The sequence below is a fragment of the Austrofundulus limnaeus genome, unplaced genomic scaffold (genome assembly GCF_001266775.1).
Source record: "Austrofundulus limnaeus strain Quisiro unplaced genomic scaffold, Austrofundulus_limnaeus-1.0 Scaffold58, whole genome shotgun sequence".
NCBI lineage: Eukaryota > Metazoa > Chordata > Actinopteri > Cyprinodontiformes > Rivulidae > Austrofundulus > Austrofundulus limnaeus.
This window is the reverse complement of record NW_013952460.1, coordinates 2,434,550-2,446,815: the sequence shown is the minus strand read 5'-3', so window position 1 is coordinate 2,446,815 and position 12,266 is coordinate 2,434,550. Positions and strand designations below refer to the sequence as shown.

Sequence of the window (12,266 nt, the reverse complement as noted above, 5' to 3'; positions counted from 1 at the left end):
GGAGCCTGTGCGATGAGGCGACAATCGCTTGCCCTCCTCCAGCCAAGTGACTGGCAAAACTCATGCATGTGAAATTTCACGCTCGTTCACGTAGACATGCACACGCGAGCTTGCGACGCGACAGATGAAAAATGATCGACCTTTGTCACTGTTGCTTGACGTTACATCCAATCAGCGAGGGTTTCATTGACTGACCAATGAGAGGACAGTAGCTATGCTACACACTGCAGTTAGCTAACACCATTATTTTAGCTCTGTCAAACGTTCTAGTTTTATATGGCCCTTCACCAAGTGATTACTAAAAAAAGCTTTATGGGAATTTGTTGGTGCCAGGGTGAAGTTGTCCGGTAAGTTTTTCCTCATAAAATTGTAACTTGGTGTGCATTTGTTTGTCATTATCATTAGCATCACAAGATTTGCTTAGTTACGTCCATGCACCCCCACCTTTTATTGCAAACCACCAATAACCTTTACAAGAGGCAATAGAAGAACCAATCAACTTTTGTGAAGACAAGCGACCCAAGAGTGCGATTCGCTACGCTGCAATCGCTATCGCGTCTCGTGTGTAGTGTTTCACCCTGGTTGCGATGACAGCCGTTAAGGGCTCGACACACGGGCAGCGACAAACTACAGCGGCAAACGGCTGTCATCGCAGCCAGGGTCGAAACCCGACACACAGGACGCGATAGCGACAGCAGCGATGCGAATCGCGCTATGGTGTCGCTTGTCTCAAAGCAATCTGATTGGTTGGCTTTCTACCCGTCATTTATTTGCGGTTGGGAAAAACAACGGTGCACTACCGCCACCATCTGGTTTTGTCGAGAAAAAAAATATTATTTTCAATATTGTGAGTGATTTTGACATTTTAAAAGCAGTCTGTATCAGATAAGGCAACGAGGATGAAGAGTCAGAAGATTTTACTGGAATTGACTGAAATCTTGCTGTTAAGTCTGCTCTACAAAAGAAAAAGAAAGCCTTGGGTTCACCCTATTTTACAGACAAGGAAGCAACGTGGTGAATATCATCATTTGATGACAGATCTCAAGGCAGATCCAGATAAATTCAGCGCCTACTTTCGTTTGAGCCCTGAACTTTTCTCCAAACTACTGAACATGGTGACCCCCAAAATTGAGGAGATTCACACAAACATGAGGGAACCCATCAGTCCTGAAGAACGGCTTACTATCTGTTTGAGGTATGTAATTTTTAATAAGTTTAAGCCCACAATATTTATTTTGAATGCTAGCAGTTATATTTTAACTCAGGTATAGCAGTGTATGGTTGTTTAGTGAAAAATGAACAGCACATGACAAATCTAATTATTTTAAAGAACTTTACATATTACACTTTTACAAAGAAGGTAAGAATTCAACATTTATGAGTGTTTTAAATATTAAACACATTTTTATAATACTATCCGGAGCTGTAAACATACAGTGCAAATGAGAGCAATTGCAAGAATCACTAAAGATGATATGAAGATAATTATCCTTCTCCAAACTCAAACTTGTGGAGCACTCTCATTATTTCCATCTTGGCCTCAGATTTTCGGGCTCCCATAAGCCGTCTGAGAATGGGCAAAAGGCATTGGAGGTAAAGCTCATCTTCATCTTCAGCAGTACGTTGGATTTGGGCTCGTATATTGTCCACTCTGCTGAGGATGGACTCCTCAAAGCTGGTCTGATCAGGCCTTCTCCGTTTCACTGGGTTGGTCTTTTGAGAAGATGATTGTGGCGTTTGTTGAGTTGAGAGGTCCAGGCTGCTGGAATCACTAGTGGTCTCACTGCTTGTAGTGTGCTGTAGATCAGCATCCACCCCATCTTCACCCTCTGTCACAGGCTCCAGGGTTAATGTTATCATTTCTTCCTCCTGCTCCTCCTCCTCCCTCTGTGGGTCATCTGCTGTTAGGTTGCCACTGGTATCACGCTTCTTTATATAAGGCTCCAGGAAGGACATGATGTGGAAGTACTTCCATATCTTCTGGTCACCAGCTGCTGAGCCACTTTTCTTAGTTTTGAGAGCTTTACGGGCCCTAATGAAAGTGTCTCTGAGGTTTTTCCAGCGCTTCTTGACCTTTTCACCTGTAAAAACAAGATCAAAATAAGTCAATACCATACTTACAAAAACATATATTAGGAACTTTTGAAAAATGTAATCAGTAAATATTTGTACTATTATATTACTTGTACTATTTATACTATTGCATTTAACTGTAACATAATTTCTTATTTATACATTTTCTTCAGATTCCTTGCAACAGGAGATTCCTTTGCAACTATTGGGTTCAACTACCGTGTGGGAAACTCAACTGCTGGAAAGATTGTGGATGACGTCTCACAGGCCATTTGGGATTTGCTGCAGCCTGAATACATGCCAGAGCCAACAACAGATGACTGGAAAGCCATATCAGAGGGTTTCAAAACCAAATGGAATTTCCCAAACTGCATTGGTGCACTAGATGGGAAACATGTTGTGCTACAAGCTCCTCCATCCTCTGGCTCCAAATACTTCAACTACAAAGGCTCACATTCTATTGTACTTTTAACTCTAGTTGATGCTACTTACATGTTTAGAGTCATTGATGTGGGAGGATACAGGAGGACCAGTGATGGGGGCATCTTCTCAGAGTCTCCACTTGGAAAACGTCTGAGGGCAGGCATACAGGGCATACCAGAAGACACCACAATACAAGGTGCAGAGGACCTGGGGCCAATGCCACATGTACTTGTGGCAGATGAAGCTTTCCCCCTTCAACGACACATCATGAGGCCATATCCAGGGAGACAGCTACAAAGAAAAGAGAGGTGCTTCAACTACCGCTTGTCTCGTGCCAGGAGAATAGTTGAAAACGCTTTTGGCATCCTATCTACCCAGTGACGAATGTATCGCCGTGCTCTGAGTATCTGCCCAGGGAAAGCTGATTATGTTGTGAAGGCAACATGTGTTCTTCATAATTACATGTGGCAAAATGGAGAAATGGAGCGAGGGATTCTACAGTTACCACCCACTGACAACACAAGAGATGCTGGTTTGGAGGCCATCACCCAGACTGGCTCCAACAACTCAAACAGAGAGGCAGCTTCAATCAGAAAAAAATACTGTGAATATTTCAACTCGACAGCTGGAGAGGTGCCATGGCAACATCAAATATTATAGATGGGTTTCAAGGGCTCGACACACGGGCAGCGACAAACTACAGTGATTAACGGCTGTCATCGCAGCCAGGGTGAAACCCGACACACGGGACGCGATAGCGATCGCAGCGTTGCGAATTGCGCTCTCAGGTCGCTTGTCTTCACAATATTTGATTGGTTCTTGACTCTGAAGGCGGGTGTGCATTATGGACGTGTAAACTAAACAAATCTTGCGATGCTAATGATATTGAAAAACAAACACACATCAAGATACAATTTTATGAGGAAAAACTTACCATAAACTTCACCCTGGTGCCAATAAATTCCCACAAAGCTTTTTAGTAATCACTTGGTGAAAGTGTTAGCTAACTGCAGTGTGTAGCATACTCTCCTCTCATTGGTCAGTCAATGAAACCCTCGCTGATTGGTTGTACGCTAAGCGACAGCGACAAAAGTTGAACATTTTCCACTTTCATATGTCGCGTCGCATGCTCGCGTGTGCATGTGCACGTGTACAAGCGCGAAATTTTACATGCACTATTTTCGCCGGTCGCTTAGCTGGAGGAGGGCAAGCGATTGTCGCCTCACCGCACAGGCTCCATAGTAAATGAATGGAGAGCGAGCGACGTCGCCTCCCGTGTGTCGAGCCCTTGACTGAGGCTCCAGCGTGCATGTGTGTGTTGGGGGAGGTGTGCTGCAGCATGCACAAAGAAGCTGAGTTTGTGTTTTTTTCTTTTCTTTTTTTGTCAGGTTTAACCCAGGGTGCAGGCAAAAATCCAAAAAGGTAACAAAAAGGATTTATTATAAACAAAGGAGGAGGGCTGTCGTGGCACAGGAACTCTCAGAGGAACAACTTGCACGAGGAGGAAACATGGAGAGACACCACACTGACTGTGAAGACAGTACAAAAACAACGATAGCACAAACACTGAAGACAGGACTCAGAATATAAAGGCAAACTAATTAAGGACAACAAGAAACACCTGGAGGAGACGCAAGAGGAAGCAGGTGAGCATGGGCGGGGCTAGTGGAATGACAGCAGGGGAGAGATACACAGGGGAACACCGAAACACTAGAAAACCAAGGAACATAAATACAGATCATGACATTTTTTTTTACAAATAAACTGATAAATTAATAAAATAAATATACTTTCTCTGCAATATTTTAATTCAAAGAAAAAATAATATGTTTAATAAGTGTATGAAACACTTATTTCTGATCAGACCCTGGAAAAATTAGCCATCTAAAAAAGTTTGAAATACTAGATTATACTCTGAATATTTTCAAATTAATAATAATTAATAATCTGCAGTTTGACAGTTGCACTTGGTAAGACTTCTTGAAATAAAGAAAACTTTTCCGGTTAACAAGGTTAATAATCCAACATAGTCTGGTCTTGTTTAGTTAAAAACAAGATCAAAAATACTTTTTAGCTGATATAAGATTGTAAAACTTGGTTACAGTTTTTGCAGTAAAATGACTCTACTTTGGAAGATTAAATAAGCTCCACTTTTAACCTGGTCTGGTCTGGACCAGGTTAGTTTCAGAGCACTTGTTACCACAGAAACATGAGCGCTTGCCCTCCCATGCAACCGATTCAAGGCTCAATTAATTCAGGTTTACACCAAAATCCAATTTAATCCCTAGATTTGTGCAATAGGCTCCAGGTGATGGGCTTGGTTCTTTCATATGTTGCTAGTTTACCTAGATTATGATGCAATAATCTGCAGGTTTTTGAAGCAGCTCATTTGCTGACACTAACAAATCATTTACATATTGTCAAAAAATGACTATGTATTTTTTATTTTTTATTTATTTTTTTGCTCTTGGACTTTCTCTGGAAGCATTAGACAGAAACTGCAGCATGAAAACATAAAAAGTGCATTTTGTATAATAGGTCCCATTTAAAACTAATGTCATGTTTTGTTGAGAAATGAAGGACTTGTAGTTGAAAAGGTTTCTTAGCTGCGGCAGCCATTTTTAACTGGGTTGACTTCAAAAGGTAACATCACTTTCTGAAAGTTTCATAGACTTCCATTCAGAGGTTCATGAGATATTTTCTAAAATGTTTTCTATATGATCCAGACAAATGAGCACAAACAGGCAAAATGTGATCACTCCTTCCCCTGTCGGTGATTAAAAAAGGAGAACCGACAGGATGTCTGCAGAAAACCCATCAACTACATGAATATAGACGGTTAGAACAGACTAATTTTTTTCTTCTCATCAGATATTCACAACCACTTACTGTGAACTCCTGAAACAACAAATGTAGAGTATTTCTTTCCTCTGATAAAACCAATGATTTGTACAAAAAAAAAAGCACTAACTCCAGGTTAGACACAAAGCTTCAACACCATCTAGTGGTAGATAGAAGGAAGAACAGATTCAATTTAAAAGTTTCACACGTTTGTTGGTTCTGACAGTTTAGAGCTTTTTTTTTCTAGTTCAGACTTTGTTCCAGCCTGTTCTGAACCATGACTCAACTGTCTGTTTACATTTTAGGCACATTTCAAAACTTACCTTTTTATCCAAAAACAATCAGAACAGCTACAGTCTGTTTTAAATGCTCACAACTTGAAATGTTGCAGTCTGGTCTTTTTCAGCACAGAAACTGCAGTTTTAAAAGTTTTAATTATCCTTTGTTAGCTACAGATTCAGGAGAATCAGCTGTTCTTTTGATTTTAGACCTAAGTCTGTCTCTGATGCAGCTGACTACAGGATTCTGATCTCCTGGATGGAGAGCTGTGGTATCTGTGGTCCTGGACTGGACTGGTTCAGGTCTTACTGACAGCAGTTCCTCTGGAAGCCTGGGAGAATGAGATTTGTAATCAGCCCTCCTCACATGTGGTTTTCCCAGTGCTGGCTCTAGCCATTTTGGTGCCCTAGGCGAGTTGAAGCCCCCGCCCACTAGTTTACTATGGTAAACTTAGATTTATTTGCTTTAAACACAAACATACATCACACAACAAATTAAATGAATAAATAAATTAAATATAAATAATAAGCTTTAAGCTGCTTTAAAGTCGCCATCAAACATAAACTAAATCTGACATAATGCAGCTGCTTACTAGAAACTCATCAGTGAGTAAAACTTTTTTTTACTTTCAATAATATTTTTGTATTTATTACAGATTTAGTCAGTCATACACTTAGTCCTTATCAGTGTTTAAAAGAGGACGTGTTAAAACTCAGTTTAGTCAAAGTCAAACATGAAGCATCAAAGTTCATTACAAGTGGCCCTTCGAGGGCCACCATAACTCTCATGTGGCCCTCGGTGAAAATGAGTTTGACACCCCTGGTCTATAATAAAACAAAGTGAATCAGTTATTGAATGAAAAGGGCCCAGAAAAATGAAAACAGATCTTATAATATCTGCCCCTTATAAAAAAGTTTTTATCTGCTCATTTGTTGAATTAAATCAGAGATGAAAAACTCTATTTTATTTTTAATTTCTCAGGTAAACCTGTTGTTCTTCATAACTAAGTGATTAAATTGTGTTAAATTGTCTCTTTTGCTCATCCAGACATTTCTTACGTACACTGACACATGTATATTGTTGGAGAATTTGGCCTTCTTTATGCTTTTTGTTTAAATGGTACAACTTTATATCAGAGGACTCATTTGTGTTTGATCTCATTTCACTTCCTTTGATCTTCTTGAGTCTTCAAAGTGAATACTATTGTGAGTGTGGGACTAATATACAGTAAGATGTAGGTCTGCCCTGCTGGAAGCATTTCACATCTGATCCTGCGGGGGATACCAGCCACACCCAGGTGGTGGGGTGGGGGGATGAAGGACTGTTAGTTATGTGGGTGTTCATTACTCATTACAGTTAGGCAAATTCTGATCCTGAGAAAGTAAGGGAGGGAACTTTGCGTTCAAAATTTTATCGTCGTCTAAGTTTAGATCTTGGCCCAGAGGCGGCGTGTCAAGTAACACGACTGCAGGCTGGAGCAGCTCCACACTTCAGACAGAAATACTTCTTCACACGGAGCTTTAAGGAGAGACACAAGCCGCTGGATCAGTCCTGTAAACACCCATCTCCCACAGGAAACACTCTGACAGATCTTTCTCTTTTTTTGTCTTTGTTCTGCATCATGACAGAGGAAGAAGAGTCGGGCGTTCATCTACCTTTAACAGCTGAGTTCAGGCAGCAGACGCATTTTCTACGAGACGTCATCTTCCACGGCAAGTTTAGGGTGAGTCCAGGACCCTGAGGGGGCCAGCAGGTCTGCTGCATGACAGATTATGTTTTTAATCTGAGTAAAAATGCCCTTTTGGTACGAGGAACACTGTGACTGAGACAAAAGACCAGAAGTTTCTGATAGAGACACATCAGTCATTTTCAACTCACTGCTTGGTTTTTAAACTGTGGGAGAAAACCAGAGACATGTCTCTGTGTATGTGCACAACCTGCAGGATTACTGCACCTGCCAAACCAACACGTCTCCCACATCAGAGATCTGTGCAAAGACAAAAACTGCTCAAACTCAGCTTTAAGCATCGATTCAAGCAATTTGTTCATTTATTCAGCTGTGCTCTGTCACATTCTTGTAGCAACATAAATGTTGTTCAGTTGAGAAAATAACACATTAAACAATGTCATGCAAAAGGTTTAATATTAGCTAATGAAGCAATCTTTAACCACAATGTGTTCTTTTCAGAAAGTTCTTATATACAATCTTGAAAATGTATATCATTTTATTTATTTATTTATTTATTTATTTATTTGTTTGTTTGTTTGTTTGTTTATTCTTGTTATTTTTATTTTTAAATCTTTCGTTTGGTTTTAACTTATCCTGGATGAAGGCTTTTGTCTCTCTTTGTGCTGAACAGTTGAGCTCAGATTTATGGTGGTAGTAGCTGAGAGTCCTTCACAGCACACATTTTTGAGTAAAACATCTCACAATCAAAGATTTGATGAATCTAAACACAACTTGCAACACAATCTGATCTTAGTCTAAAACTCTGGTGTGAAAAGTGACAGGTGCAGTTCTTTCAAAGGATGGTAGTTGTTTTTTTATTATTGTTGATTCAACAATGAACACATCTCACAGAGCTCCGACACTAAGAGTCAAAGACGTGTCTTTAGTTGTCTGTCTCTGTTCTGACTCTGTGTTGACCCTGCAACCAGAATTAAAATCTAACTTTATAACAATCTGAGCTCAGAAAGAAAAGCCAAAATGGTGCTTTTAAATCCTTCCTTTTCACATTTAAATCATTCAGTTGGGGTCTATATAAAGTGGAACCACAAGCTTTGATCTGAATTCCTCCTTATCTTAACTCCACAAGTACCGCCCCTTTTTGGAGGTGTGTCTCAGATCCATTCGTTTTGAGGCTGTCTCTTTAGATCCAAGAGAGGCGTTTCATACCCCGCCCCTCTCCAGTTCCCAGACCGGTTCATTCTAGTCATCATTTTGTAGTTGGTAAGTCCAGAGCTTGGAAGTTCTGTCACAAATAATTTCACTTAATAGTTCAGAAAACATTATAGAAAATAGAGAAAATTGAACAGGCTGAAAAATCTGACCCAAACAGAATACAGAGATATCTATGCAGCACCAGGAGAAACTAAATTAATCTTTACTGCCTTCTAGAGCAGGGGTTTTCAAACCTTTTGGGTTTGTGGACCCCTTACAATAGCGAAAAAAATTCCAGGGACCCCCACATAAACCCCATGCTGTAATAAAAGGTAACTAATTGTCATTTCAACCCCTAAATGGCATGGGAATGTATATATATATTTAAGTTTATTATGTTTGTTTTATTAGTTCATTGTTTGTGCTTTTTCAAAAATAAAAACCAAATTAACAATTTAGTCAAAAAATTTAAGGACCCCCAAGATACCTCTCACGGACCCCTGGGGGTCCTGGGACCCCAGTTTGAGAACCTCTGTTCTAGATACTTTAAGTCCACTACACAATGTATTTAACAAAGTAGAATTTGCATGCAGCGCGACTGTGGCAGAGTGGTTAGGGGGAACCGGAAGGTCGCCGGTTCGATCCCCCGTCCAGCTGTCTCAGTTGTTGGACAATATCTGATGATTGACTCTTTTAAATGAAACCAGAGAGCGTTGACAGAGAGGAGAAGGTAGAAATGTCTCAGCCTGGAACTGAAAATATAGATGGAGGACAACAGAGCTGCTTCATGGAAGAAGAACCTCAGCTTAGCCTGTTAGTTTTAGCGTTAGCCCCAACGCTATCAGCATATATATGTATTAGCTCAGCGCTAGCGCGACAAACAAGCTAAACTGAGGTCCTCCATCCATATTTTCAGTTCCAGGCTGAGTCATTTCTACCTTCTCCTCTCTGTCAACGCTCTCTGGTTTCATTTAAAAGAGTCGATCATCAGATATTGTCCAAGATTAACCTTCAGGATGGATATAGCTCGCTAGCAGCCTCGCACCGAGGACCTAGTTGATGTCATCATTTACCCAGAATGCTTTGTGTATAAATAAAATGGCCCCGTCCGTGTAATATATTTTTAAACTTTTAGTTTAAAAATTATAAAAACTGAACATCCTACAGTATTTTTACAGTCTTTATTTTACAGTTAAAYTATATGTTTATCAAATAAAGTGTAATGTTACAACTAATCGTGGATCCCTTTAAAAAACAAGCTGGAATGAAACAAGCAAAAATTATTTTAAAAATGTACGGAGTAGAAAGTACAGATAATTGTGTGAAAATGTAAGGAGTACAAGTAAAACGTAAGCTGAAAAATAATTAAGTAAAGTACAGATAACCGAAATTTCAACCTAAGTACAGAATTTCCTATTTGCCCCGAACATCCGGTCCAGCACTTGATGCCACTCCCAACACTTCCAGTTCACGGTCAACACAGTGTTAGCGAAATATTTTTTCACCCAACGACGACTCTTAATGATCTCCACAGTACAGAATTAGCATATTACATGTACCAACATTAACACAAGAGACGAACAGGTCCAGCCAAGTGGAAAAAAATCACTCCAAAGTGGATTAAAGTCATAAAAACAAAGGAAAGACGTTCGTGTTTCTGGTTCCAGAATTTAGCCTTTTTCACTATTCCGTGGCTGCTTGTTTCACGTAGAGCTGCTGTGTTAGCTTCCTGCTAGCTGTCATGTGGGGGTGGTCTTTCCTCTTGGTCTTGGCAGTAAAAGGGGATAAATGTACATTTCCCTTTTGTAACCTCCGTCTTCRCATTTCTGATGCTGGCTCTTGAATATCCTCAGGTTAGAAATGCAGATTACAAACACAAGCGTGAGCTTTTAAAGATAAGTTTTCCCTGTAATGCTATGATCCTCTGCTGTCACCTCCTCATCAAGAGGAAAAAGGAGAAAAACTAACTACTCGATCGTATCTGCTGCTTAGTGAACACAAAGGCACACAACAGAACTCACATTTTATACCAGTAGATCATAAATGCTTTAACTTTTGTGCCTTTTTCACGGACTAGGAGCTAACGCTAAAAACATAGGCAGTAAGCAGGGAGTGGAAGGGAGGAGCGTGGCAAGAATTTTACCGAAAATACATCATTAATGACCGTGGCATATAGGCTATTTGTACTTAGTTACTTTACAAAGATGATGCTACCACAATGCGGTATCTAGTTTCAGTATTTAAACGATCCAGACTTCTGGTGTTGTGGAGAGACAAGCAGTATCCCCAGTGGGTCTGACTCCCGCTTAGGATTTAACTTTTATATCGTTATTAGAACATTTCAAAACAGTATAAAAGAGGGAAATAATGAGGAAACACACAGTCAAACACCAAAGATGATGTTTTATACTCATGTGAAAGCCAAGAATGCACAGTGGGTGCTAACAATTTAATCAACTGTTAGCTTGGAGGCTATGAAAGCTAGCATCATCATCGCCGAAATAAAGAGGTGCACACAGACGTGAAAACAAATACATAATCAATCTGCCAGTATCCCATGCTCCACATGTGTACAGGAAGTTTCAAAAATTTCTTTTGTGCATATAAAACCAAGAAATGATGCTCAATTTTATGTCCACAAGCAACCTCTGTCAAGTTTTTAATTTTTTAAATATTTTATTTCTTTAGAATGAACGCTAACATTTCCTGCATGGTAAATTCACAACCCTTACCGACTTCTGTCTGCTGCTGAAGGCTCTGACCGCAGAGGAAAATACCGGCAGCCAGCACGGCCTCTTTTTCCAAGACGGCCAGCGGCGCGTGGACTACGTCCTCACGTATCCCGTCAGAGAACCGGACGGGGGCCGCTCCAGCATACAGCCAGAGCACCGACCCAATGAAAACGATATCACCCACAACCGCGGCAGCCAGACCCAAGGTGGAGACCTCCAAACCCACCCCTCTTCCTTCCAGTCCTCACCGGCAGCTGATGTGGAAAAGGGTCATCCAGAGGAGACCTTCAGCAGCCCAGAAGACCACAAGGCAGCGAGGAGAGAGGAGTTCGAGGCAAAACTGAGAACCATGGGTCTGGAACTGGAAAGAGACGAGGAAGTAAGTTTTCATCTCTTTCTTTAACTCGCAAGGTTTTATTGCTAATTGCTAAAAGCCTGGGTATGTGCTGTCTCTGCACCCATGGAGCTAGTCTCATAAAGGCTGTCACTGCAGCAAAACCTACTTAGTCATCAGGATTAAACGTTGCTGGTTGTGTTTCTGTATGTTTTCTGTATGTTTAGCTCTCCTGATCTGGTTAGTGTTGGGGGGGGGGCATGTATAATCTGACAGATTGGTCTTTTATCAGGTGTTTTTCATGTATATTTAGACTGATGGATGAAACAAGTTAAGATTGTGTAAAAACTTTGTTCGTAGGCAAAACACTGCAGCCTGTAAAGAAAAAGTATCTTACTTTTTAAATTTATTTTGTTGCATTTAAACATAAATTCTAAATGTACAATTGATTAGTCCTTAGACCCAGTAAGGTCTATTTAGGGGTCCCAGAAAGGAGGATCTGTTAGAAAGTTGAATCTCAGATTAAGGAACAGCAGTATGGTTTTGGTCCTGGTCGTGGAACAGTGGACCAGCTCTACACCCTCAGCAGGGTCCTGGAGGGTGCATGGGAGTTCGCCCAACCAGTCCACATGTGTTTTGTGGACCTGGAGAAGGCGTTCGACCGTGCCCCTCTGGGACTCATGTGTGTGTGTGGCGGGGGGGG

At 40.7% G+C, this 12,266-nt stretch overlaps 3 protein-coding genes across 3 annotated transcripts in view; 2 read left to right on the top strand and 1 right to left on the bottom strand.

Annotated features, from left to right (window-relative positions):
* Positions 1–646: 646 nt before the first annotated feature.
* LOC106518272 (uncharacterized) lies at positions 647–2,210 on the bottom strand. Its single transcript, XM_014009492.1, has one exon. The coding sequence runs from the start codon at positions 2,113–2,115 to the stop codon at positions 1,486–1,488; it is 630 nt and encodes a 209-aa protein (XP_013864946.1). The 5' UTR covers positions 2,116–2,210; the 3' UTR covers positions 647–1,485.
* Positions 2,211–2,246: 36 nt separating this feature from the next.
* LOC106518271 (uncharacterized) lies at positions 2,247–3,231 on the top strand (the record flags this gene model as incomplete). Its single annotated transcript, XM_014009491.1, is given in 1 exon segment — positions 2,247–3,231. A coding segment is annotated over 1 exon segment (631 nt), but the record flags the coding sequence as incomplete, so codon positions are not given.
* A 3,810-nt stretch (positions 3,232–7,041) lies between these two features.
* LOC106518270 (anoctamin-1) overlaps positions 7,042–12,266 on the top strand; it is a gene marked incomplete at its 3' end in the record, with an annotated part of 30,474 nt that continues 25,249 nt past the window's right edge. The window contains 2 exon segments of the mRNA XM_014009490.1: positions 7,042–7,339; positions 11,252–11,608. Of these exon segments, the coding sequence (XP_013864944.1) occupies positions 7,238–7,339; positions 11,252–11,608 (459 nt within the window).

Excerpts from the sequence above, each read along its gene's own strand:
- LOC106518272 (XM_014009492.1), bottom strand. The coding sequence starts at position 2,115 with ATGGTATTGACTTATTTTGATCTTGTTTTTACAGGTGAAAAGGTCAAG.